This window comes from Rhinatrema bivittatum, chromosome 11, assembly GCF_901001135.1.
Source record: "Rhinatrema bivittatum chromosome 11, aRhiBiv1.1, whole genome shotgun sequence".
In the NCBI taxonomy this organism is placed as follows: domain Eukaryota; kingdom Metazoa; phylum Chordata; class Amphibia; order Gymnophiona; family Rhinatrematidae; genus Rhinatrema; species Rhinatrema bivittatum.
In genome coordinates this window covers 18299929-18326623 of record NC_042625.1, presented here as the reverse complement: position 1 = coordinate 18326623, position 26695 = coordinate 18299929, and the positions used below count along the sequence as shown (strand labels likewise).

At 43.2% G+C, this 26695-nt stretch overlaps 1 protein-coding gene across 1 annotated transcript in view; it reads left to right on the top strand.

Moving 5' to 3' along the window:
• MYO18B (myosin XVIIIB) overlaps positions 1-26695 on the top strand; it is an 815563-nt gene that overhangs the window by 23944 nt on the left and 764924 nt on the right. Inside the window, exons 2-5 of the mRNA XM_029619020.1 lie at positions 2609-2744; positions 7896-8048; positions 10664-10696; positions 21977-22555. Coding sequence (XP_029474880.1) covers positions 2706-2744; positions 7896-8048; positions 10664-10696; positions 21977-22555 — 804 coding nt within the window. The 5' untranslated portion in view covers positions 2609-2705. The remainder of the gene's footprint in view (positions 1-2608; positions 2745-7895; positions 8049-10663; positions 10697-21976; positions 22556-26695) is intronic.

The window sequence follows — 26695 nt, the reverse complement described above, 5'->3', positions numbered from 1 at the left end:
ACTGCTTCCTTCTACACAAATAGGTTATTGAATTGTTTACTGTACACCCCTGTTATATGTAAACCGGCATGATGTGTTTGCAACATGAATGCCGGTATATAAAAATTTTAAATAAATAAATAAATAAAAATATAAACAAGAAGATGGCTAAAATAGATCCCCGAGGAGCTCCACAGTGTAATAGCCAGGGGGTAGAAGATGGAGAAGAAATACCAAGCCAGACTTTATTGCCAATCTCCAAAGTATATAAAACACTCTAGTAAAATATGTTCTTATGTTCTTATGTAATCAGTCATGTTAAATGGCATAGTAAGGTCCAGAAATATTAATGAGCTGAACCCTTTGATCCATTCATATTTTACAATTTGTAGCCTGCACAAGCCAAAATGTTTATGAAATCACTGAAATCAAAGCTATCTCTATCCAGCAATAAAAAAAGAAAACAGATTGAAAGTGTGCAAACTCTTAATTTGTTCTATATAATCCTAGAATTTCACAGCTGCTTCTACTTTGATTAAATTCCCTCTAGAAAAGTTACATTAATAATCAGTTTAATCCAGCCCGTTAGACTGAGGCCCTTTTGTGAATTTTAGTTCCCTCCAGATTTGATCAACCTCTTCATAATCCAATGGATAAAGCAGGTCCAGAGAGAAATTAAAGGAGCTCTTAACATCAGGCTTTGATGCTAAAAGATGCGACACATATCGAGTGAGCTTCTAATACTCATGATTTTATCATAAAAATAAACCACTTAGCAAACGGAAAACTAATAAATCTTCATTTGCCAGTGGAGTAACACGTGCTAAATGTGATGCTGGTTGTTTAACTATTTTAAATAACTCCTTAACGTAGTTTTGAGAGGAAGCAATCATGGAATAAAATTTCTTCTCAGCAGGCACAATAGCTGTATTATACCCCTGCAGATGAGTTTTGCAATTTTGTCCAATTCCAGGAGGGACTGATGCCAACATCTTTCAAGTTTTTCGCCCAATTTTCTTCAATTTATGCAGGGTTCTTTGAATACTATGGGATAGAGTCAGATAACATAATCTGACACTTTTTTCAGAGAGCAATTGAACCAACAGAATTAGAAATCTCTCTGTTCCCGTGCTCTGCCATCATATCCACAGACTCTTTCTGTAACTCACTTGGACTATTTACAGAAGTTAAGACATTTTCTTGGGTCAAATTTTGTTTACAACAAAACTTCTCAAAATAAGTATTATATTTCTTAACTGGAAAAGTAAAACTGACTCAGGGTGGACTGACAGTGGTCTGGGCCCCCAGGCAGTAAGGGTCATTGGCCCCTAACCACCCATCTGGGGCTAAGGGAGACTGCTGTTGACCCTCAGGGATTGCCCTATTGCGCAAATGGTCAGTCCACCCCTGAACTGACTGAATAATGATCGGACCAAGAAATGGGAGTAACTTTCAGTTCATCTATTTTGAAATTGCTTTTATTCTCCTCTGGGAAAGAAATACTCGATCCAACTTAACCTACTGCATGAATGGGACCACTACAAACTGATCCTAAAACCTGCATAGCTTCCAAAAATATCAGAGACAAGGCCTCCTCTAGATGGATGGTCTAGCAACACATTTCTGATATCTGATTTTGGCCAGCTAAGTTATGTTGATTATCGGTCACAATTTATCCTAAATCTCTTGGAAAATTATTCTCCGTGTGTTACTGTGCAGCAGTGGCATTTTAATCTTAAACCCTGGCTCTTCTTGATCACAGCCTTGCAATTTTTTTCCATGTAAGAAATACATTTCCTGAAACCTCTTATTTGTCGTGATGTGGTCCTTGACAAGATGGCAAGCTCCTCCGAATAGGGGCTCTCTCTTATGTGTGTCTCTGTGCAGTGCTGCATTCTTCTAGAAGTGCTGTAAAAATGAGTAGTAGCAGTAGTAGATAATTAGATTTCAGATTTAGCGAACTGGGATAACTCGCACTGCAAAGTAATACAAAGAGAAGATTGGTTGTAATGGATTATGTCCCTGTTGATGAGAGATCTTGCTGTGGGAGATCCCAATGGTGCTCTTGTAAATCAAAGCCATCCTCTATGACCTACCCCTCAGTAAGTTGAATATGCTTGAAATATATTTGCATGCACTGCCATGAATATGCCATGAGATAGTTCATGAATATTCATTAGGTAAATTCTGAAAACCCAGCGAGCTGGAGAGGCCACAGGACCAGTGTGAGTACTACTGTTGTGCTAGATAACTCAATGGCTCTAGATCTTTGCAAGCAGCAGTCCAGGAGAATGCTTGGAAATGTTTCCATGAAACAGAGATATTAGTATAAACTTAACAGCAGACTTCTTGAATGGGATAGCAGAAAGTTTTATGTGCTGATTTATTAAGCTTTTATTCCTTAGACACAGCATGAGGGCAGAGTAGAATGCTAGTAAATCAGGCCCTTAATGATGTTAAGAATGGTACTGGATGCATACAGCAATTAACAGAACTTCATTGCCTTGTATTCTCTATGTGCCACATTACAGTACTTGAATAAAGTGTTCCATTCACTGTTCTTCTGACTAATCCACTTTTTCTTCTTTTCTTATACCTTCTTCTTGAATCACTGACTGTCCACTCCCAGGTCTCATTCGATGTTTCACTCATTTAGCTAAGAAGCGTTGCATTCAGTCCTTGTAGCCTTTCCTGACGCACCATACGCCTTCTGGTACCATAGCAGCATGGCCATTTCATCACGCCTGGCACTGTGGGAGCAAAAGGAAAGTTGCACTTCTCCTGTTCCAGTTTTCTCAGCTTGCATGCAAAAGCTTTAGCACTGTTTTGTCCTTAGACAATCTGCCTGCAGTAAGAATGTCAGAGGCTTATTAGTGAGGTTCACAATTTCATGGTATTCACAAAACAAACCCATTTGCAGACACTAAGTAACCAGCAATCCATTGTAGCAAATTTATTTTTAGCTGATCAGCATGTGGTGGAACAAAAGAAAAAAAATCTACATTTTGTTTGACCCCTTGTATCCTCCATAGTCTCTGTTGTCCCCACATATCTCTGGATGGTCTTCCTGGGGATTAGAGTAAGAGACCATCACAGCAGTGGCTGCCATACTCCCTCCCTGAACCAGAGTGTACCATCTCTGCTATACGCTCAGTTCCAACCTTAGCTATAGGGCTGCCCAAATAAAAATGTACAAAATGTACATGTAACATGTACAAATTTAAAAAAAAAGTGCTAATGTGCAGATCCTCCTCCACCATTTTAATAGCAAAGTGCCAATTTTGTCTTCTAACTAGACTTCAATGTTGATAGAAAGTAACAGCTTGAAAAGAAAGATGCATGTGTTAACCAAAATTTAGAAATGTGCCATGTAGAGGGACGAGAGTTTGATTCACAGCGCAGGTCCTGAAAGGCTGTATGGTCTTTTTCTGCTGCCATGTTTCTCTGTTTTTGCTCTCTAGGTCAGCTGGGGTTGGACATGTTGAGGAGGCAGCCTTCACCGCCCCTGGTGGGTGGAGTCATAGCCTTTGAGCAATGGCGACACCTAGTGGCTAGGTTTAGGGCACATGATTCCAGCGATCCCCAGCCAGTGATGGCTCCTGTCATGACTTGACTACAATAAGTTGGGAGGGAATATGATATAAGGGGAAATATTCAAACTAACTGCATTTACAAGTTTATTTCTTTAAGTGTGTTAACACCACTTAAGGAAGCAGCACAATGCATCGAGTAAGCAGAAGAACAAGTTCTGTAAGATGAAAAATGAATCTACTAAAAAATATTTTTTTTTCTTATACGCTAATGGAAACTCACAAGAACCTCTTGCCTCAATCTGAGAAATTTCACATGCATTGTTGAGATGAGTAGATAGCAAACTGTTTATTTGGGCAACCCCATAGCTAAGGTTGGGACTTGGGAGTATGGCTGTCCTCCAAAAGAATGGATACTGAGACTGCATACACTGTTATCAGGATGAAAAAAAGTCTCAAGGAACCTCCAATAACATATTATTCATGTAAACAATAATTATGCAAACAAATACAAGAACACTTTGCTGGTGTTTTTTTCACCTCTAATGGTCAATTATATTCTGTGGCAAAGACCATATTATAAATTTAAGATCGTGTTGTATGGAAGGTTGTGGATGCATCTGATCAGCTGCTGTCTTATCAGGATCAAAGGCTTACAATTCCCGATTTAAAACCAATGAGCTGACCCTGTGGTAAGTGCTTTGACCTGCAATGTGGAGGACTTGGCTTGCAGTGGCGTACCACGGGTCTTCGGCCACTGAGGCTCAGTGCTTCCAGTTATACCCATTAACTCCTGCCTCCCCCCATGCACGCCCTTCTCATAGCAACACAAAGTCACAGAGAATCACAATAATACCAAGACAAAAGGGAATGTTTGCAGTCTTCTACTTCTGGCCTTTACAGTAAAACAAAAAAATGTCTATCTGAATTTTTACGTTTTATCACGTTACTGGGTCCTCATCACATCACACTGCCCGCCCCTCTGATGTATGGGGGCCACACAGCCACAGACTATCTCCACTGGGTAGCAGCAGCAAGGGGGAGAACCAGTCAGGGGAATGAAGTACTGTTTTGGGCAGCTACCGGAGGGGGGAAAATGGTGGCACAGCCAAAAGTTACAGGTGAGCTGCAGCATGAAAGGGGCTGAAGGTGGGTGCAGTGGCAGAGGAGGGCTCATACAGGTGGCACAGAGGGTTGCATGGGGCACAGTGTCACTTAGGTATCCACAGATCTGCAGCTCTCCTCGCACTCTCACACACACACACACACACATGATGTCCAAGCAGACCCTCAGTAACTGACCCACATTTTTTCTCTCTCTTTTGCCCTCCTTGGATGACCTCAGCACTCTCCTCTATTCCCAAGCCTTAATCCCAGCCTGCTCGCCACCTGGCTAGGCATGAGCGCACAGGGCTAGTGCAAGAATGTCACTGAAGTGCTGAGGCAATAAGGCGTGCGCTTAAAACGGGCACTCGTGTTAAGCACCCGTTTTCCTAACGCGGGGACAACCACTTCCCCTGTGCATCCGAAGCAGTGTTCAAATGATAGGGAAACCGGGGCAGCAGAAAAAAAGGGCCCGCTGAGGGAGAACTGTGCATGTCTGGCACTCAAAGAAGTTTATTGCATCGGGCACCCACAACTGCAACATAGATAATGTCTTCATCTGCATGCAGTTTACATGTATTGGGCACTATTGGTTACGGGTTTGTCAGGGCGCACATTTTTAGTGCACTAACCTCCTTAGCATCGGATGCTGTTCTTTTAAGCACCCAAAATGCAGGCCCATCCGCAAGCAGACCCCATGCACTGTGCTGGGCGCACCTTGTTGCATTGGCCCCTCAGAGAACAGCCCTCTGCCTTCTCCCCCAGCCCCTCCCCTCCCAGGCAGTGTGCAAGCAATAGGAGAGGAGGTGGTAGGGGCTGAGGTTGGAACTCTGCTCCCTCATCCATCCCCTTCCCTTCCTCTCACTCCCCTGCAGTGGGAAGGGCTGGGTATGGACTAGATAGATAGATAGATAGATAGATAGATAGATAAATAAATAGATAGGACAGAGAAAAGAAAGGAAGAGCTGTTCTGTCCCCTAATCCTTCCTTCCTCTATGCCCCACTCCCTCGGTCTGCCACTGCTGGGTTCTGCTGCCGGGTCCTCTGTATGGCAAGTTTGACATCTGGCTATAGGAAATGTGCATTCTTTTCTGTTTTGGAGCACGTGCACCCCTGACGGGGAAAAGTTCTTTATAAATAAGGCCCTTCATCTGTATTACAAAAGGGCTTCCTTTTATTTAAAATATATATATAAATAAAACACACACGCACACACGCTGTGTATATATTTTTAGTGTCATTGAACAATGTTATCAGGTGCCACCTTGGATCAAATCTGATAAGCCCTGGGGGGGGGGGGTGTTGTAACATTGGAGGTCACTCTGCAAGTGTGCGATTCAGCAAGCTGAGCCCAGCTCTCTTCCGCGATCATACCCTTCCTTATGCTTGGCCTTGCTTTGAAGGGGCAATATTCTGTTGGAATGTTGATGACTAATACCTACAAATGATTGTGTTAGGTAGGTCTGAATGGCTAGAAGCTCATTTGAAATCTGAGGAGGAGAACATGGTATAGACCTGGGATAAAAACGGAAACGGAGCACTGCCTTGCAATCCCTCTGTTTTGATGCTTCATTTTGTTCTGTGTCCATCACCTAATAGCATGCCCCTTTCCATTTCCGGAAGAGCTCCTGTTGTTGCCCGAGGGCATTTCTGGAGACAGACTCATTTAATGAGGTCAGAGCACTTATCTAAAACATTGCCATCCATGATATTATTGTGGGTCAGTTCTGATTTCTTAAAAAAACAAACAAACCCCAAACACCCACCCCAATGCATTTTGCAGGATAAAATGCTAGAGCAGGTTGCATGGAGATTTGAGAACGAGAACTTGTTTGGCAATGCAGGCAGAAGACTCTCACACAATAGCACAGTATTTCTTAGGTTTGCAGACGAGAGGTGTTAAATGTTTAAAAAACCCAATATTTTGTTTTGGTTTTTTTTATTTAGCGCATGCTACATTGAAATAGTGTGTGCTAATAGGTCTTCACTAAAACAAACATCAAAATGAAATGAAATTAAAAAACAAAACAAATAAAAAAAAAAGGACTTGAAAAAAATAAAGAACAAAAAGTTCACTGTGCACCCCTACTGCAGAATATAACCCTGCTCTGCAGGCAACTCCAGTTATCCATTTTCTTTTTTTTTTTTTTTTTTTGTTTTTTGACCTGGCAGTTTACTGCTGCTCTTTTGGGCTTAAAGCTCAAACTGGAACCAGGGCTGGGAACTAGCACTATGAACACTCATTCACAAATATTGGAGTATTTTATATCCTCTCCCAACTTGTTCTAGTCCAGTCAGTGCACTGATTGTGCTTAATTGGAAGCCTACAATTATGGGCTGTAAATCCCGCCACTAGATGTCACCATTGCACACCAACTATGAATCCCCTCTTCCCTACCGCCAGGGGCTGTGAACACTGCTCTCCACCTATCCCCAGCCCCAGCTAGCCTGGGGAGAAGAAGAAGAAGCCTGACCCAGAAATCAGACGTGGGTCTCTCCACATGGCAGTGCACATAGCACAGCCACTGATATTATCATGATTTCAATTTCTATTTTTGCACCAAAGCAGTTCGTGTCATGACTGCTCTCTCCAGCTGTAACTCCTCTAGCTCTAAGCACTGTGATATCACCTCCTGCAAAAGCAGTTTGCATGTTTGTGATGGCAGGAAATGGAAACAGCCACCCTCAATTTATCAATACATTGTGTTTTAAAATGTTTTATATTTGTGAAATGAAGCATCAAATAATTAACTTAATATCTCGAATGTAAAGCAAAGCATGAACATTCTTAATTGTTATTGCTGTCCCTTCCCTGCTGACCTAGAGCTGAATGAAGGGGTTTACTTTGGGCTCAGAGTCAAAAACAAGCTGAACTCCAGCAAACCTCTAGGGACTAGCTCAAACTATTTACATGCTCATTGGGCAGCCTTTCCTCTTAACTGCTGAAAAATGCCAAAGTAGCCATTCATATTGGGGAAATTCAGTCTTCTTGGAAGAGGGCCAATTCACATTATTCCCTTGGTCCCATATTATCACTCTAGCTTTCCCAAAACATACTGGAAGATGTTTTGTAGACCCCTGAATCAAATATTTTGGCTTTAGTCACTATATCTGTGGTGTTTCAGCTCTTTCTTGATTCTACCTTTGATAAATGGTGACTAGAGGCAGATGTGGAGCCCCGAGCATAAGCCAGGCTTACCTACTTCTATCAGAAGAGATATCAAATAGCTGAATCAGTGTGCCTTGACATTCACTAAGATGCTTTCTATTATATGTAAATAGATTAGAGAAGAGGATAAGTGTCCAAAACCTACCTCTCCACCTCCAGTTTTCTCAGTGGCATCTGGCGGTTTCATTAAACAACTTGTTCGTGAGACAGAAAAAGAATCAAAAGAAGCCAAAATCCAGGAAAAACAGACAAAAGAGGAACCAATCGTAAGTACTTTACTTTATTTGATATTCCCTATATCTTTCTGTGTAATGAGAACTGCAATGCTGGGTCATAACAAAAAGGTTCATCTAGTCCTACATTCTTTGTCTGACTGTGGCAAGTAGTGGGATTTATAAAGAGTGCCTAAGAACAGAGGATAGGTAGTATCATCAATTCATTGCCATCTCCTTCCAGTTTCCATCAGAGTATTTATTCTCACATGATGAGGGCTTGTTGTAATACCAAAATAGCAGATAGGACCAGTAGTGCAGTTACAGGCCGTGAATGACTTGTTTGAAGAGATTTTACCTTAGTGCTCAACCCAGCTGATCATTAGCGAGCAGACAGATAATGCTCATTATTATGATGGTTTTAAAAGTTTTCAAGAAAAGGGAGAAAATGCATTTCAGCACGGTAGATAAAAAACAGAGAGAGATAACTGGGAAGGGGGGGGGGGGGGCGTGTCTGGATGTTGAACTAGTTATGGAACAGAAGAGTGCCAACAAAGGGGGAAGGAGACCAAGCTGACTTGCACATAGCATATGAAGGGAGATGGCAAGACTCCTAGCATGGGAGACTTGGCTGCACTACTCAGCGAAGGATAAAAGGAGAGGTAAGTGTTCAAGCTTGGAGATGACTCTTCCTCCAGCCACTATACTGCAAGGCTGATGGGTTGGGAACAGGTAGGATAGGGTAGGCAATCTGGCTTAGTGATAAGGTAACCTAGAAGAGCGTATGCATGAGCAGCCAGGCAAACTGAGGCCTTATCTGCTGGCTTCTACTATGATTATCTACAAAAAGTTGGTAATGTAAATATAGTAATAAGCAATTTAATTACTTAATGTAAAATGCATATTCTCATTTTAAAATTCTAGATTTTGAACTATATAGTGATTCAGCCAGTCATCATTGTGTGTGTGTGTGTGTGTGTGTGTATATATATACACACACACACACACACACACACACATACATACACACACATACATGCAACAAGTGCAAATACTAACTGGAGATTATTTTTGAGAAAAGTATAAAAATAATAATAAAATACAGTTCCCATCTCTATAGAACACTACAAGGCTGTAATCTGAGAGGGCCCTGTGACAAGTTTTAAATCAGAAAACACACAGTCCCCCTAGTGTTTGTTTGTTTTTTTAACCAGAGTTCCCCCAAACAAAACTGCCTTTGGATGTACATTTTTGATAGACTTTATTAAATAAACTTAATTGGCACATTCCTGGTAAGAAAGAAAAAGGGAATAGATTGAAGAATAAACTGTAATAGCAACACAGTTGCTTGATTAAGGGGGCTGACATTTTAAAAGAGATCAATATGTATTTGATTTTCAGCTTGCCTTGGGGAGTTTCTTTTTGGAAGAAAATAGAAAGATAGCATCTCATTCTTACATGGTGGCGGACAGTAATAGGCCTTGGCTGCATTCTACTTTTAGAGGAGAAATGTACTTTTGTACTATGGTAGGCATATATGCTGTCACCTGTCAAAAACTGGCTTAGCTCTTAGCTTTCTATCTCTCTTATGTGCCACTAAAACAAAACCCAAGGAAACAATCGGAAATTCTACCGTAGTACTCTGACATTGGTTTTTGTTTACAAATTGGCCAGTGACATGAGCTGCACCAGCATGGAAGGGCATTATTTTATTTCATATGATTTTATCAGAGGAAGACTGCAGGAAAACCAGGAAAAAAATAATTTTACTGTTCGTGGCCAAACTAGTTATGATGCAAAGTATAGTTCAATATGTTTTCCTTATCTTTAATTGGGGGGAGCGGGGGCACTTAGCCTGTCCCAGACCCTTCGTGAGGGGGGATGGTTGGGATACGCAAGGGAGGATTTTTGGATTATGTTTTGATCTAATAGAAATTAATATATATTAAGATATTTTAGTTGTGCTATTTATGAAAATTATTTATTTTTACTATGGACTGTTATTTATTCATTGTTAGATTGTATTTGTATTTACTGTTTAATTTTAGATCCATTGCAAACTGTTTTTTGCCGTCTTTTTGACTGAAATGGAGTACAAAACTAACAGAATAGAACAGTGCAGCAATAGGGCAGCCAGAGTTGCTATATGAGTCAGGAGCACACCTCCCTAGAAATTGAATGTATGCCAGTGAATTTTAAATGAGATACATACATACACTCCTGTTTTTTTCTTATCTGTTAGGCTGCATTGCTTCTCTTACAGTCATCTCACAGTAAAATTGTGCCCTTTGTAACCAGAGACAAAGGATCAGCCTCTGAAAATGAGAAAAATACTTTCACTGGGAGATGATGCTTGAATAGAGGGGGTCATTTTAAAGCAAAACTCAGCTGCTATTCTAAAATCTGACATTGCTTCCTGCTCTTTGATTCATGTACTATTTTTAGCTAGATCCAGGAACACTTGAGCATAAATGTCAGGGGGCTTTGGTTGTAGAGAAATTAGCATATAACATTTAGGTCAGATTAAAGTCTACTGGGAAACTACGTCTCTGATATTCTGGTGGCCTCAGATGCCCCAGTTGAGAATGCTCTTTAGAAGAACATGATCAGAATATTGTACATTTATAAAACCTGATATTTAGTAAAGCATTCACTACATCTTATGCTAGGTTAAGCAAGATGCTGCGCCAGATGGTTTGAAGGTAGGTCTACCAGCAACTGTAGTGTTCTTCCACAGCCTTCTATCATCTCTCTAAGATACCGCAACACACCCCTTTAAATTGTATGATTTTTCTTATAATCAGCCTTTATTAATCCTTCCTCTTACCTTTCCATAGTGTTTCCTTTTTTCATTAACTTGTACTTTAAATGCTTGTCTTCTTTATCTTCTGTTTGAACGTTTGCTAAGGTTTTCTCAGTCTGTGCTTTTGTTTTGGTTTAATTGCCTTGGTCCTTTTCAGCCCTGTTCTCCAACCATGGGAGAAACTTACAAAGATGACAATGTTGCAACATTTTCTCTTTTCTGCTGCTACCTAACCGGGTGTGAATGCAATGCACATCTCCAAGTCACAAGGGACAGGCTGGCCTACTCTGATTTTTGGATCTCAGAGCATTCTGGGTTTGTACAGCCCAAGAGAGCAGTCCTTTCAGGCAAAAAAACAAACAAAAAACAAACCCCAAGCCTAAACGGATCCTGCTGTGCAAATTTAGTTGGGAAAAAGTGAAGAACTTTGCTATTTTAGACAAATCTTGAAAAGGAGCACCAAATGACAACATGCAAATAATATCTATTGCAGCAGAATGAAAGCCAAATATGGCATCAGTGTAACTCATCATGAAGCATGTGATTTACAATTTTTTTTAAATTGGGTAGGAAGAAATAACCTTGTTAATAGGATCTGCTGGTATGCAAATACCAGAAGACCGTAAGATAAAAGCTGAAAAGCATGACTGGATAGATTAGACTGTGCCTAGTGACCTGGACAGTACGTGGAACAACTCTTCTTTGCTTTAGCATATTTAATCTTTTCTCTCTCTTCTCCACTTCCTTTATTTTCTTCTTCTCCCTCAGAATGAAACAGCTATAGAGAAGCCACTCATGTAAATGACCACTGCTGACATTCCCAGCCAATGTCTTTTGCACTTGCAAGGTTCTTTTCTCTTGACATGACTCATCGAAAATTAGAGAGTGGTAATTGTAGATTGCAAGCGACAAATACTATTTAGCTCTGCACCTGGGGGCATGGACGTTAAATGCCGCCTTGCCTGCATCTTCAGTGAGCCCTGACACACAGCCTTGTAATTTAGTAGGATGGGTCAAAATGTCACTGCCTTCTTAGTTTAGTCAGCAATGTATTTCACTTTAAGGAAGAAGGCATCTTTGGAAAGTTCGGTGGAAGTAGAACAATATTTGGATGAGGGACAGAAAATACAGCAAGAAGCTATTTAGGTATCTGAATTACAAAACTGATGACCAGCCACCTCAGTGCGTTCAGGACAGCAGATTCAGTCTTGGTTTTACTCTATTCCGTGTATGGACTTTTAGTTCTTATCATGAGATGATAAAAACTAGGCTCAGCCAAACAGATAGAAAATTAAGGTGTTGATTTTAAGACATGTGCGCGCAGTTCCCGATGCGCACATATGGACGTGCTGATTTTATAACATTCATGCAGTGACGCGCGCATGTTATAAAATACGATACCTGCGCACATATGTGCGACTGATTTTAATATCGGCAGGTAGCGTTTCATGTGCTCATAGGGAGGATTTAATAAATAAATAAATAAATAAATAAATAGGCGCAGCAACGCAAGTAGGCCTTTCCCAGTTCCCTCCCAGTCTGTTCCAATTAACTTTCCTATCCCCCTACCTAGCCTTCCTTCCTTTTCCCTCTCCTCCCTGACCCCTAAATCCACCCCTCTAAATTTTTTTGTTTCTGAACTTACGTGCTCCTTTGAGCAGTAGTAAGTTCCGTGTGCCAGCCAACTGCCGGCACACGCTTCCCTGGGACAGGGCCTAATGGCCGCTGCCCCGGTTGGCCCCACCTCGCCCCGCCCAGACCCCACCCCTGGCATGCCCCTTTCACCAAGCATGGCACTTCTGCGTGTATCGGGAGATACGTGCGTGGCTAGGCTGTTTTAAAAATGCACTCGGTGCGCACACAGCCCAGCCACGCACGTATCCCCCGGTTTTTATGCGCATCGGACTTTGACAATTTGGGTGTAAGTGCATAGACAACTTTTAAAAAACTTTTAATAAAAATCTATGTTAATGTTTGGAGATACAATAGCCCAGATTTTAAAATGCCCAGCGCGTGTAAAATCCGGGTTTCACACGTGTGGCTGGGCCTTGCACGCACCGAGCCAATTTTCAAAAGGGCCCAGCCATGCGCATAAAGCCCAGTACGCGCACAAGTGCCAGGCTTCTTCGAAGGGCAGGCCAAGGGCGTGTTCTGGGAGCGGCGGGGGTGGGCCAGGACAGTGCCATTGTTCACTATCCTGAAGACCCAGCTGCCAGCCTGCCCAACTTACTTCAGCTTAGGAGCTGAAGTGAAACAATAAAAAGAAAAAGGTAGGGTTTAGAAGGTGGGGAGGTTAGGTAGCGAGGTAGGGAAGTTCCCTCCCAGTCCGCTACTTAATTGGAGTGGACTGGGAGGGAACTGGGGAAAGCGGTACCGTGCGGAAATTGCAGGAATCCTCCCCCTTGCGAGCATGTGTGAGTGGCCCACGGATTTTCCACCATGCGTGCGCTGTCGCACGCATGGTAGAAAATCGGTGCTTCCATGTGTGCCTGCCAGGAAGCGCGCGCACATGGATGTACACGCGCAACATGGAAAATCTACTCCTAAATTTTCTCAAGGTTATAGCTAGGGTAGATTGCTATGCAAAGTAGGGATGTATCATTGGCTAACTTGGAAGTTACTGTAATGATACTTTCATTATCTTTAAAATGTATTAATTTTGGTTTCTTCTCTTATGTTGTTGACTGTTAGGTTTTGTGATAGAACTTGTCTTCATTTTCATGACTGGTGCTTTGACCAATAGAGCTTTTTTTTTTTTAATTTCACTACTGATATCTAAAGATGAAGGATGGAGATGAGTCAAATTACATTGAAACATAGCAGAAAAGACCGTATGGCCCATCATGTCTGACCATCCATCCAATTAATTTAGCATGATAATTCTCATCACTTCCTTAGAGATCCCTTGTGTTTATCCCATGCTTTCTTGAATTCATATATTATTTTTGTCTCCACTGGGAGACTGTTCCACGCATCTAGCATCCTCTCTATAAAGAAATATTTCCTAAGATTACTCCTGAGTCTACCTCCTTTCAACCTCATCTCATGACCCCTCATTCTAGATCAGGGGTGGGCAATTCCAGTCCTCGAGGGCCATAAACCTGTCGAGGTTTTAGGATATCCTAATGAATATGCATGACATAGATTTGCATACAACTGAGGCAGAGTGCATGCAAATCTCTCTCATGCATATTCATTAGGGATATCCTGAAAACCAGACTGGTTTGTGGCCCTCGAGGACCGGAACTGCCCACCCCTGTTCTAGATCCTCCTTTCAGTTGAAGAGGCTCACCTCCTATGCATGGAAACCTTTCAGATATTTGAATGTCTCTATCATATCTCCCCTATCTCCCCTTTCCTCTAGGGTATACATTTAGATCTTTAAGTCTATCCCCAAATGCTTTAGAACAAAGACCACTGACCATTTTAGTAGCCATTCTCTGGACTTCCATCCTTTTGAAGGTGCGGTCTCCAGAATTGTACACAGTGTTCCAAGTGAGGTCTCACCAGGGACCTATACAGGGGCAATATCACCTCCCTCTTTCTGCTGACCATTCCTCTCCCCAGCAGCCAAGCATCTTTCTGGCTTTTACTGTCCCTTATCCACCTGTTTGGCTACGTTAAGATGATCAGATAAATTACCCCCAGATCCTGCTCTTAGAAGTATTTCACCTCCAATACTGTACATTTCCATTGGGTTTTTGCATCCTAAATGCATTACTCTCTTTTTCTTTAGCATTAAATCTTAGCTGTCAGACCTTAGACCATTCCTTGAGCTTCGCTAGATCCCTCCTCATGTTTTCCACTCTTTTCTGTCTGTCCACCCTGTTACAGATTTTGGTATCATTGGCAAAAAGCAAACTTTTCCCAATAACTCTTCCATTATGTCGTTCACTAAAATGTTGAATAGAACCGGTCCCTGAGGCACACAGCTAGTAACAAGCCCCTCTTCAGAGAAAACTCCATTTACCACTTCCCTTTGTTGCCTCCCACTCAGCCAGTTTTTAGCCCAATCAGTCTCTCTAGGATCCATACCAAGCGTGCACAATTTATTTACAAGTCTTCTATGCGGAACCATGTCAAAGGCCTTGTGAATTTTAAGAGGTGAATTTTAAAAGCCTGATGTGTACATTAATTGGGGGATGTGTGAAGAAGATGGTTTGCATGCGCCAAGTGGATTTTAAAAATCATCTCCAGCAATGTGCACATCTTGAAAGTTTTCAAAAAGGGGTGGGCCATGGGCATGATCTAGACAGGGCATGGGCATTTTGGAGCATGAACCAAAGATGTGTGTGGAAATACACAACCCAGTATACCCCTGCCGTGTAACTTTACTTCTAATAGGGATGCCATGTAAGTTAAAATTTAAAGAAAACAAGGCAGATCTGTAGGGCTAACTGGAGGGAGAGAAGGCTATCAAAGGGAGGAATTAGAGGACCTCTTTCTTAACTGCGTGAACTCAGGATGAACTGGTAAAACAGGGAATGGCATCCATGTGCGCCCCTTTTAAAAATCCCCGATTTACGTTGTAGAAATGGGATTTGCATGCACGTGTGCACCCACTTAAAATTTGGCGCATATGTGGGTGTGGCTAGGCTATTTTATAAAATGCATGCATATGCTCGCTTATGTTATAAGATGTCCGTGTACCTAGGCACGGGCCGACCTATGCATGCAAATGTGAGCACGCGCACCAATGTGAACGTTACCATTCCCTGTACATTATATCTAGCGCTCTCCCTTGATACAACTCTCTGGTCACCATATCAAAGAAATTGATCAGATTTGTATAACAAGATTTACCTCTGGTAAAACCATGCTGCCTTTGACCTTGCAATCTATTGGATTCCAAAAATTGCACTATCCTTTGTTTTAGCAGCAATTCCATTAGTTTGCTCATCACAGAGGTCAGACTAACTAACTTGTAGTTCCCAACCTACTCCTTATTTCCACTTTTATAGATAGGAACCACATCCGCCAATTTCCAGTCCTCGAGAATTACTTCAGACTCTAAAGAAGCATTGAAGAGATCAGCGGAGTTGCCAGGATATCTGAGTACCATCTGGCCCCAATCGCTTTATCTACTTTAAGTTTAGATAACCTCTTTCATGTATCACACTTTTATAATTTTACTTATATAATCTAATCTGTTATTTGTATGCTCTGAATGTTCCTTATTTAATTATCTAATTACGCAAAAATTGTAAAGCCTGTTGCTCAGTTCTGTTATATGTAAACCGACGAGATGTTCCCAACGTTCGTCGGTATATAAAAGTTACTAAATAAATAAATAAATAAATAAATAGATAGCTCCTTAAGAACACAGTGTTCTGAAAATCGATTGAAGTTTACCTCACTTCCACAGTGAACTCTGAACATAAACATTTGTTAAGCAATTTGGATTTTTCCTCATCAGCCTCTACATATTCCTCATCTATGAGTCTCACAATGCCACTTTTGCACTTCCTTCTATCACTAACATATCTAAAAAAAAAGTATTTTCCCTCCATTTGACTGTATTTGCTATTTTTTCTTATAATTGAATTTTCGCATTCGTGACTACTTTCCCAGCTTCTCTTAATTTTTGCACATATTGTCTCATGTCTTCCTCTTTCTGCGATCTCTTGCAGTTTATGGATGCTAACCTGTTCTCCCTTACCTTTTCTGCCACTTCTTTAGAAAACCAGAAAGGTCTCTTTTTCCTCTTCCCTTTATTTACATTCCTAACAAAAAGATTAGTTGCCCTTAGGATATCTCCTTTGAGTTTTGCCCACTTCCCTTCTCCTTCCCCTAGATTTTCCCATCCCAGCTAATGACTCCTTGAGGTACTCCCCCATTTTGAGAAAGTTAATTTTCCTGATATCTAGAACCCTCGCCTTAGAAGGAACCTTCATCTCTTGCATCCTAATATTGAACCACATCATCCAGCAGTCATTGGTCCCAGATGATCATCCACTACATCAGAAATACTGTCTCTGTTGGTAAGCACCAGGTACAGTAACACCCCTTCCTGTACGGGTTCCATTACCAGGTGACAGAACAGTTCTCCTTAGGGATGTGAATCGTTTTTCAACGATTAAAATTATCGTCCGATAATGTTTATATCGTCTTACATCGTTATAGAACACGATACAATAGAAATTCTAACGATTTATCGTTAAAAATCGTTAAATCGTGTTAGTGCGCACTAACTCGAGTTAGTGTGCACTAACTCCCCGTTAGTGCGCACTAACTCGATTTAGTGCGCACTAACTGAAAATGATACAAATAAACACTTTCCAGGTCACTGAAGGTCAGTTAGGAATGAATATGTGTTCCTATTGGCTGGCTGCCCTCTTATCTATTGATATTACCAAGGTTACCACTGAGGTGATGGTTGGGGGGATGGGAAATGGAACTGGAAACTAACGAACACCAACAGAAAATGAAACAAAGTGTTCACACTTCCCAGGTCAGTAAAGGTCACTTAGGAATGAATATGTATGTATGTATTCCTATTGGCTGGCTGTGCTCTTATCTATTGATGTTACCAATATGGTTGGGGGGATGTGAAATGGAAACAGTTGGAAGCTTGACAAAAAAAGTAATGTAATGATCAGCACTCACGTGACTAGAACTTGTTTGTTTATTATTTTTGTTAGCAGGCACCTGAAATGCTAGTGCATGTTGAATTTGCCAATCACTGTGCATTTTAGAAAGGTGGTCCTGGCTGGAACTGTACACAGTTCAAATATATGTAATTGATTGTTGGTAAGTGTATTTTTTAAGTAGCCACACTGGCACAAGTATGTTTACTTTTCCTCCTACTTAACTCACTAGCTCAGCTTTGTAAGAAGGGCTTCTCTGCTTGTGTGTTGTTTTTGTTTGGTGTGAGAAGAGCAGAAACATCAGATCTTTATTCAATCTACTACAGTCATCTCTTACAGTGCCCTATCCCTATTAATACCAGGAGTGTTGTGATCTTCCTGCACACAGTGCCCTAACCCTGATACCAGTCTGAGACAGCTCCCTCCCTGCATTACTAGTGAGAGGCTGGCTTCACAGACAGGGGGGAGCTGCCTGACCCTCACTCCTGACTTCCCCCATGTCCCAGCTAGTGAATGGTGTGTGGGTGAGGGGGGGGGGGGAGGATGGTGAAGTCTGAGACAGCTCCCTCCCTGCATTACTAGTGAGAGGCTGGCTTCACAGACAGGGGGGAGCTGCCTGACCCTCACTCCTGACTTCCCCCATGTCCCAGCTAGTGAATGGTGTGTGGGTGAGGGGGGGGGGGAGGATGGTGAAGTCTGAGACAGCTCCCTCCCTGCATTACTAGTGAGAGGCTGGCTTCACAGACAGGGGGGAGCTGCCTGACCCTCACTCCTGACTTCCCCCATGTCCCAGCTAGTGAATGGTGTGTGGGTGAGGGGGGGGGGGGAGGATGGTGAAGTCTGAGACAGCTCCCTCCCTGCATTACTAGTGAGAGGCTGGCTTCACAGACAGGGGGGAGCTGCCTGACCCTCACTCCTGACTTCCCCCATGTCCCAGCTAGTGAATGGTGTGTGGGTGAGGGGGGGGGGGGGAGGATGGTGAAGTCTGAGACAGCTCCCTCCCTGCATTACTAGTGAGAGGCTGGCTTCACAGACAGGGGGGAGCTGCCTGACCCTCACTCCTGACTTCCCCCATGTCCCAGCTAGTGAATGGTGTGTGGGTGAGGGGGGGGGGAGGATGGTGAAGTCTGAGACAGCTCCCTCCCTGCATTACTAGTGAGAGGCTGGCTTCACAGACAGGGGGGAGCTGCCTGACCCTCACTCCTGACTTCCCCCATGTCCCAGCTAGTGAATGGTGTGTGGGTGAGGGGGGGGGGGGGAGGATGGTGAAGTCTGAGACAGCTCCCTCCCTGCATTACTAGTGAGAGGCTGGCTTCGCAGACAGGGGGGAGCTGCCTGACCCTCACTCCTGACTTCCCCCATGTCCCAGCTAGTGAATGGTGTGTGGGTGAGGGGGGGGGGGGAGGATGGTGAAGTCTGAGACAGCTCCCTCCCTGCATTACTAGTGAGAGGCTGGCTTCACAGACAGGGGGGAGCTGCCTGACCCTCACTCCTGACTTCCCCCATGTCCCAGCTAGTGAATGGTGTGTGGGTGAGGGGGGGGGGGGGAGGATGGTGAAGTCTGAGACAGCTCCCTCCCTGCATTACTAGTGAGAGGCTGGCTTCACAGACAGGGGGGAGCTGCCTGTCCCTCACTCCTGACTTCCCCCATGTCCCAGCTAGTGAATGGTGTGTGGGTGAGGGGGGGGGGGGGGGTGGATGGTGAAGTCTGAGACAGCTCCCTCCCTGCATTACTAGTGAGAGGCTGGCTTCACAGACAGGGGGGAGCTGCCTGACCCTCACTCCTGACTTCCCCCATGTCCCAGCTAGTGAATGGTGTGTGGGTGAGAGGGGGGGGGGGAGGATGGTGAAGTCTGAGACAGCTCCCTCCCTGCATTACTAGTGAGAGGCTGGCTTCGCAGACAGGGGGGAGCTGCCTGACCCTCACTCCTGACTTCCCCCATGTCCCAGCTAGTGAATGGTGTGTGGGTGAGGGGGGGGGGGAGGATGGTGAAGTCTGAGACAGCTCCCTCCCTGCATTACTAGTGAGAGGCTGGCTTCACAGACAGGGGGGAGCTGCCTGACCCTCACTCCTGACTTCCCCCATGTCCCAGCTAGTGAATGGTGTGTGGGTGAGGGGGGGGGGGGAGGATGGTGAAGTCTGAGACAGCTCCCTCCCTGCATTACTAGTGAGAGGCTGGCTTCACAGACAGGGGGGAGCTGCCTGTCCCTCACTCCTGACTTCCCCCATGTCCCAGCTAGTGAATGGTGTGTGGGTGAGGGGGGGGGGGGGAGGATGGTGAAGTCTGAGACAGCTCCCTCCCTGCATTACTAGTGAGAGGCTGGCTTCACAGACAGGGGGGAGCTGCCTGACCCTCACTCCTGACTTCCCCCATGTCCCAGCTAGTGAATGGTGTGTGGGTGAGGGGGGGGGGGGGAGGATGGTGAAGTCTGAGACAGCTCCCTCCCTGCATTACTAGTGAGAGGCTGGCTTCACAGACAGGGGGGAGCTGCCTGTCCCTCACTCCTGACTTCCCCCATGTCCCAGCTAGTGAATGGTGTGTGGGTGAGGGGGGGGGGGTGGATGGTGAAGTCTGAGACAGCTCCCTCCCTGCATTACTAGTGAGAGGCTGGCTTCACAGACAGGGGGGAGCTGCCTGACCCTCACTCCTGACTTCCCCCATGTCCCAGCTAGTGAATGGTGTGTGGGTAAGGGGGGGGGGGGGAGGATGGTGAAGTCTGAGACAGCTCCCTCCCTGCATTACTAGTGAGAGGCTGGCTTCACAGACAGGGGGGAGCTGCCTGACCCTCACTCCTCCGGGGTATTGTGATCTTCCTGCACACAGTGCCCTATCCCTGATACCAGGGGTGTTGTGATCTTCCTGCATGCAGTGCCCTATCCCTATTAATACCAGGAGTGTTGTGATCTTCCTGCATGCAGTGCCCTATCCCTATTAATACCAGGAGTGTTGTGATCTTCCTGCATGCAGTGCCCTATCCCTGATATCGGGATGTGTGCAAGAAGATCACAACACCCCCGGTATCAGGAATAGGGCACTGTGTGCAGGAAGATCACAACACCCCCAGTATCAGGAATAGGGCACTGTGTGCAGGAAGATCATAACACCCCTGGTATTAGGGATAGGGCACTGTGTGCAGGAAGATCACAACACTCCTGGTATTAATAGGGATAGGGCACTGTGTGCAGGAAGATCACAATACCCCTGGTATCAGGGTTAGGGCACAAGTTCTAGTCACATTGACTGATCACATTACTTGTTTTGTCAAGCTACCAACTGTTTCCATTTCCCATCCCCCATATACTGTCAGTAGGAAACTTGGTAACATGAATAAATAAGAGGGCAGCCAATAGGAATACATATTCATTCCTAAACTGACCTTAACTGACCTGAAAAGTGTCAAATTGTATCATTTTCAGTTAGTGCGCACTAACTCCCAGTTAGTGCGCACTAACTCCCGTTAGTGCGCACTAATCGGAAAAAACGATTTTTAACGATTTTTTAACTAAAAAATCGTGCCTAAGACGATTTTCTTGCCCTGCCACACGATTTCTATCGTTAAGACGATATGGAAAACGATTCACATCCCTAGTTCTCCTTGCAGAGAATCCAGGAACTCCCTGCTTCTAGAAGATACTGCAGTTGGGATGGCCTAATCAACATCTGGAGATTAAAATCTCCTAGCAGTAGCATGGTTGTGAAAATGTATACCCATAGCTAGGAAATCCTCATGGCCAATAAGAAAGCACTGAATTCCATCCAATTCATACATTAAGAATACATTTACAGTGCTGAGCAAAAAATAATTAAAATTATTGTTCAATTTTTAAAAAATGTGATTCTGACTATATAAATGTTTACAAATGCAGAAGGTTGAAGTTGAAATCATTTGATGCTATTATGGCTAGTCTCGCTCTCTCTCCCCCCCCCCCCCCCCCCCCCCTAAAACTACTAAACATGGTCCCCCCAGTGATTGTATATAGGAAATACAACAATTCTGGCACTTATTGCAAAGTGCAAAAACGTTATCGAAGATAGTGCTTCGCATAGGTATTAGCGCAAATTGCAATAAACTGCCTATTACCATAAAACACACCCCTTTTCCTATTGCATGCAATATTTAGTGCATTTTGATAAATCCAGGCCTTAAATTGTTCATACACATCAAGTCACAATTAGAAGATTCATTGTTTTTCAGTTTCTATGAGACTAAAATAAAAAAATATATATATTTTTTAAAGTATTGAATGGATAAAATGAATAGCCAGATAATCAATGTTGGTGGGTTGAGTTTTGGTACTGATATTTCTTTTCTGGAAATCTAGATTTGTTCCATTCTCTTAAAAATAGTGTGCATAGAATTAGCAGATAATCCTATACCATACAATTGAGTCAATCACTTCTTAGAATAGGTTAATCATCATTAAAACAAGGCTAATTCAGACCTGACCTGAAATTCAATAGCAGAATTAAAGGATGGACTTGCATAGCATAAACTCTTAGTAGGCCTGCTCCAGGTATCTTACTTCTTTGACCATCTTGTTCATTCCCTACATGGCAACCATTAGAGTAATTTTTCTTTCAATTTTTTAGTCTCCAGGAAAACTCAATGACAGCCTATTCAAACAATTTTTATTAAAAGATGAGAACTTCCTTGGACTAGACGATATGGACAGTAAACCTCAACTATTGGTGAATGGCCTAAATGGAGAGAAACACCAGGGACAAGAATCACAAGAAATTAAAACCAAACCTCTAACCTTGAAGATAGTTAGGTGCACCACAAACAAACAAATCAAACCAGTATCTAAGTCAACACTGGACATTGAAGTCAAAGAAACAAAAAAAGCTGACTCTGTGACCTGCAAGTCTCCACCTCCACTTCTTCCTGTACTTCCAGTCTCACCTACTCAGCAGGTAATTATGGAAGAACTCAAAGATGAAGACAAGCCTAGCATAGACACACAGTCCACTGAAGGGCAGAACACTGAACCGAACAGTAAAGGATGTGGTGAGCTCTGTAGTAGTGAAGCAACAATGAAAGAGACAACTGAAATAAAAAGGACAAATCCTGAAAATAAAGAGGCAGTAGAGAACAGTACAGAAGAGCATCACGCTGAGGAGAAAATCTTGGAAGAGATCAAGGAGAAGATAAGTTCAGATTCGAACAAGGTAAGCCCATTTCTAATCATCTGTACATTATATTCCTGAAAGTTCATTAATTGGATAAGTTATAGTATTAGGAATCTTCCTTCTAAAGATAAGATTTTCAAGAGCACTTAAGCTTAATTTTATCCCCTATTTTGATGCAATGCACTGGCGTAAGTAATGGTAACCTTATTTCTTCTGTGAAAATGGTTCTAGCATCATTCCAGAACTCGTAAGCCTTTCAAAACCGAATGTGGAATAAGTACTAACATGCATGTGTACGTCTGCTTTGAAAATTAGCGGGCCTGCATGTACCTTAGCATGCCATAGGCCCATGCAGTTATACCTGCTAGAAAGCAGGTGTACATGTCCATGGGAACAGTTACTCTTCCACTTTAAAAAATTACAAGTATGCCCGTAAACGATTTCACCCCAGAAATTCCTCTGTTAGTATGCATAAACATTTGTGCCAACCCGCTTCCACAAATAGTTTTATGTGAACCCCCCCCCCCCAGGATAATTTTCATAAAGCCCATTTACATGCATAAACATGCATTATATATGCATGAATGCTTGTGAAAATGACCCCTTCAATGTGAACACCGCATCCCCGAGGGCTCTACAAGGCGGCAAGAACTGACGGCCCCCCCCCCCTGATCACAATGGCTCGGCTAAACAACGGTGGCACTGGTTTTATGACAACCAATCAATTTGCTTTTGATCTCTCCACAGGGTGGGTTGACATCAATAACCCTACCTCCCAGCTCTGCAGTTTGAAAGTGGCCATAAAAAAAAAAAATGTGCAGATACAGCTAAAAGGTCCCCCAGAGATAGGAAAAGGAGACTACTACATATAATGGAAACACCACAACACTTTTACGCTTAGATTACACATACGGGGACAAAAATAGTAAAAGGAAAAAATCCTCATCATGGGAAAAGATAGAAATGTTAACTTTTTACAAATTATAAGCCCCCAGCACCCACTGGTTCCCTTTCAATTCTCAGTTTAATCAAATAAAAAAATGATGCCCCTTAAGCCTCCAGAGAAATTTGGGCCAGAAATTAGTATGTGATTTCTTATTTCAGCCTCGTATATTTGCTGAATACTTTCTAGCAATTTCTTTGCAGCTTTTGGATGACGAGCTAGAGCAGCTTTTGGATGACAAGCTAGAGCCTACTCAGCCAAAAAAAAAAAAAATCAAATCCCTCTCTACTCTGAATATTGTGACAGTTCTTTCAATTATTTCTTAGAATTTAGTTTCCCTATTAATAAAATATAAGCCCCCATCCTTCTACGGTTTTACTAAATGAAAATTAAGTAAGATCAAACGTTATCTAAAAATTAATTTCCTTCACTCTCCCTGTCAAGAACTTCCAAAGTTAAGCTCACTAAAAACCTTCCTGCACAAAGAAAATATCGTTTTTAGTTTTCCCTTTTGTTCTCAGCAGCCAAAAGGAGGGTGCAGATAATGTCTCACCTCAGAGCTCTCCCGCTCTCTCTCTCTCTCTCTCCTTGTCTGAAATAAAGACATCTCTTTTTATTCTAAACTTCAGCCATGATTGGCTAATAAATCTCATTAGTTCTCAATCCCTTGCCTGTTACTAATTTAAGATGACTAGGTACTATGTCGTTAAACTAACAGGACAATACAATAAGGTGAATTCGGCAGAGCGCACAATTTAACTTTCTGTAGGCACATTTTTGTGTGCAAACGTTACTGCTTGATGCAGCAAGGACTTTACACACAAAAAATGTGCAGACAACAATGTTCAGGTAGCACCCTCGCGAATGATGACATTAGCTGGAAATCTGAGCTGGAGTAACATTTCCAGGGGTAAAGTTAGTTATGGGTGGAAGCTAGACTTCCAGTGCTGGGATCTGTACTTTATTCTCAGATAACATGCTTTGTGCACAAAAAGCATGTTTTGCTGGCATAAAGTATGATTCATGTGCCCAAAAACTGCTTTCTGCATTGAAAACATTTTTTGTGCTCATAACTCTTTATATGCTGAAAACATGATTTGTACACATAAGCCATGTTTTCTGGGCATAAAATGTTATACGCATAAATTGTGTTTTGCTGGGTGCTAAGCCTTTTCTTTGTACTCATTTTCCAGCTTGTGCACATTTTTGAAAACGCCAGATGCATCAGCACCCCATTTGCTTACTTCATGAGGAGTTTAAAAAAAAAAATGAGCACGAGCATTAAGAAACTGCGTGGAATTTCAGCACACGGTTTTAATGCTCAGCTTTTTGCATTGGTCCCTAAATGTATTTATTTATTTATTTAACTCTTTTCTATACCGACCTTCATGATCTCGATCATATCGGTTTACAAGGAACAAGAGAAGTAAAATCGCTAAGAACATTAACAAGAACAGATAACGAGGTAGCAGCAGGATAGATAAAGTTACAATAAAACAGGGTCGAGAGAACTTGGGGTATGACGTAGCTAGGGCTACAACTAGAAGGAAACCAGAAAAGATTAACTAAAGGTCAAGTTAAACAAATGTACATAGGAGGGATCTTGAGCCATGAAAGGCGAGGTCTGGCATACTGGCATTCATGAAGTAACCTGGATTGAATAAGCAGGGGCAGGGAATGGGAGGGGGGGGGGAGGGAGGTGTAGAGACAGGAGTGAGGGAGGGGGTAGTTGATTACGGGAATGCTAGTCTAAAGAGCCAGGTCTTAAGATTTTTCCTAAATGTCAAGCGGCAGGGTTCCATTCTAAGATCCGCGTTGGGGGTGGCGGCATTCCAGATGGCCGGTCCCGCTGTCGAGAAGGCCCGTTCTCTGGTGGCTGTGCGAAGGGTGGATTTGGTTGTGGGGGTGTGCAGGGTACCTTTGTAGGCTTCTCTGATGGGTCTTGAAGCTGAGTGGAGTTTCAATGGGAACTGAAGGTCGAGAGGGAGCTGATTATGAATGGATTTGTGGATGATGGTAAGGGCCTTGTGCAAGATTCTATAACTTATTGGGAGCCAGTGCAGATTCCTGAGGATGGGAGTGATGTGTTCTCTGCGGTTAGTGTTTGTCAGGATTCTGGCTGCCGCATTCTGAAGCATCTGAAGAGGTTTGGTGCTGGAGGCAGGGAGACCTAGTAGGAGTGCGTTGCAGTAGTCTAACTTGGCGAAAAGTGTTGCCTGGAGGACTGTCCTGAAGTCGTGGAAATGGAGGAGTGGTTTGAGTCTTTTTAGAACTTGCAATTTGTAGAAACCGTCTTTGCTTGTGTGGTTGATGAATTTTTTAAGATTCATACAACCGCTCCGAGGTCTCTTACTTGGGTGACCATGGTGTTGGAGAGAGGGAGTGGAGGCTGGATAGAATGGTTGGAAGAGATGAGGAGGAGTTCTGTCTTGGCTGAATTGAGGACAAGGTTTAATTAATGCAAACCATACAATATTAGTACTTGGTTCTGAGACAGCAGTTTACCATTTGTCAGTTTTAATTTCAACATTGTCCAATAGGCTCAGAGGGATGAGGTCATTATAAAGCTCCATCCCTTGCTGATTTAATGTTGAAAGTGAAATTTGAAAGCCCAGCGGGTACCAAAATTAATAGATCCACGTGCATGCGGTACATGCACACATTCCCGTACGTGCACAAATAAAAGGGGCATGGTGTGGGCATTCCAGGGCGGGGCCCAGACTTGGGCGCTTAAATGCTCACGTGCCCGGGCGCATGCCCAGGTCTAACGTGCTGTAACTTTACTTCTGCTATTGAGGTGGCATCTGTAAGGGGTTTGAAGGAACTGGGTCAACTGTGCGGGAATGCAGGCTAACAAGCCAGGGGGCTTCGGAGAACCTAATTATACAGAGGGGGAAAACTGGTGGATGAATTGGGGAAACTGGTGACAGCATCCCCACACACTCACCTGCTATAAAATCTCCCTACTTACGCAGCTATGGGTGCCCGCTTACACCTGGGCGCACACATATGTGCGCTGGGGCTGTTTTATAACATAAGCACATATGCATGCGGATGTTATAAAATTACCGCCACATCGGTGCGTTCACTGACGCACACACACATATGTACACCCCCACACCCTGGGAGCTACTGACTGCCAACAAATGGCACAGCATCGTCTTCTCCAGATCTGATATTACAAAAGCTCAAACCCCCCCCCCCTCTCTCTCTCTCTTCCCCCTGGAATTTTACAG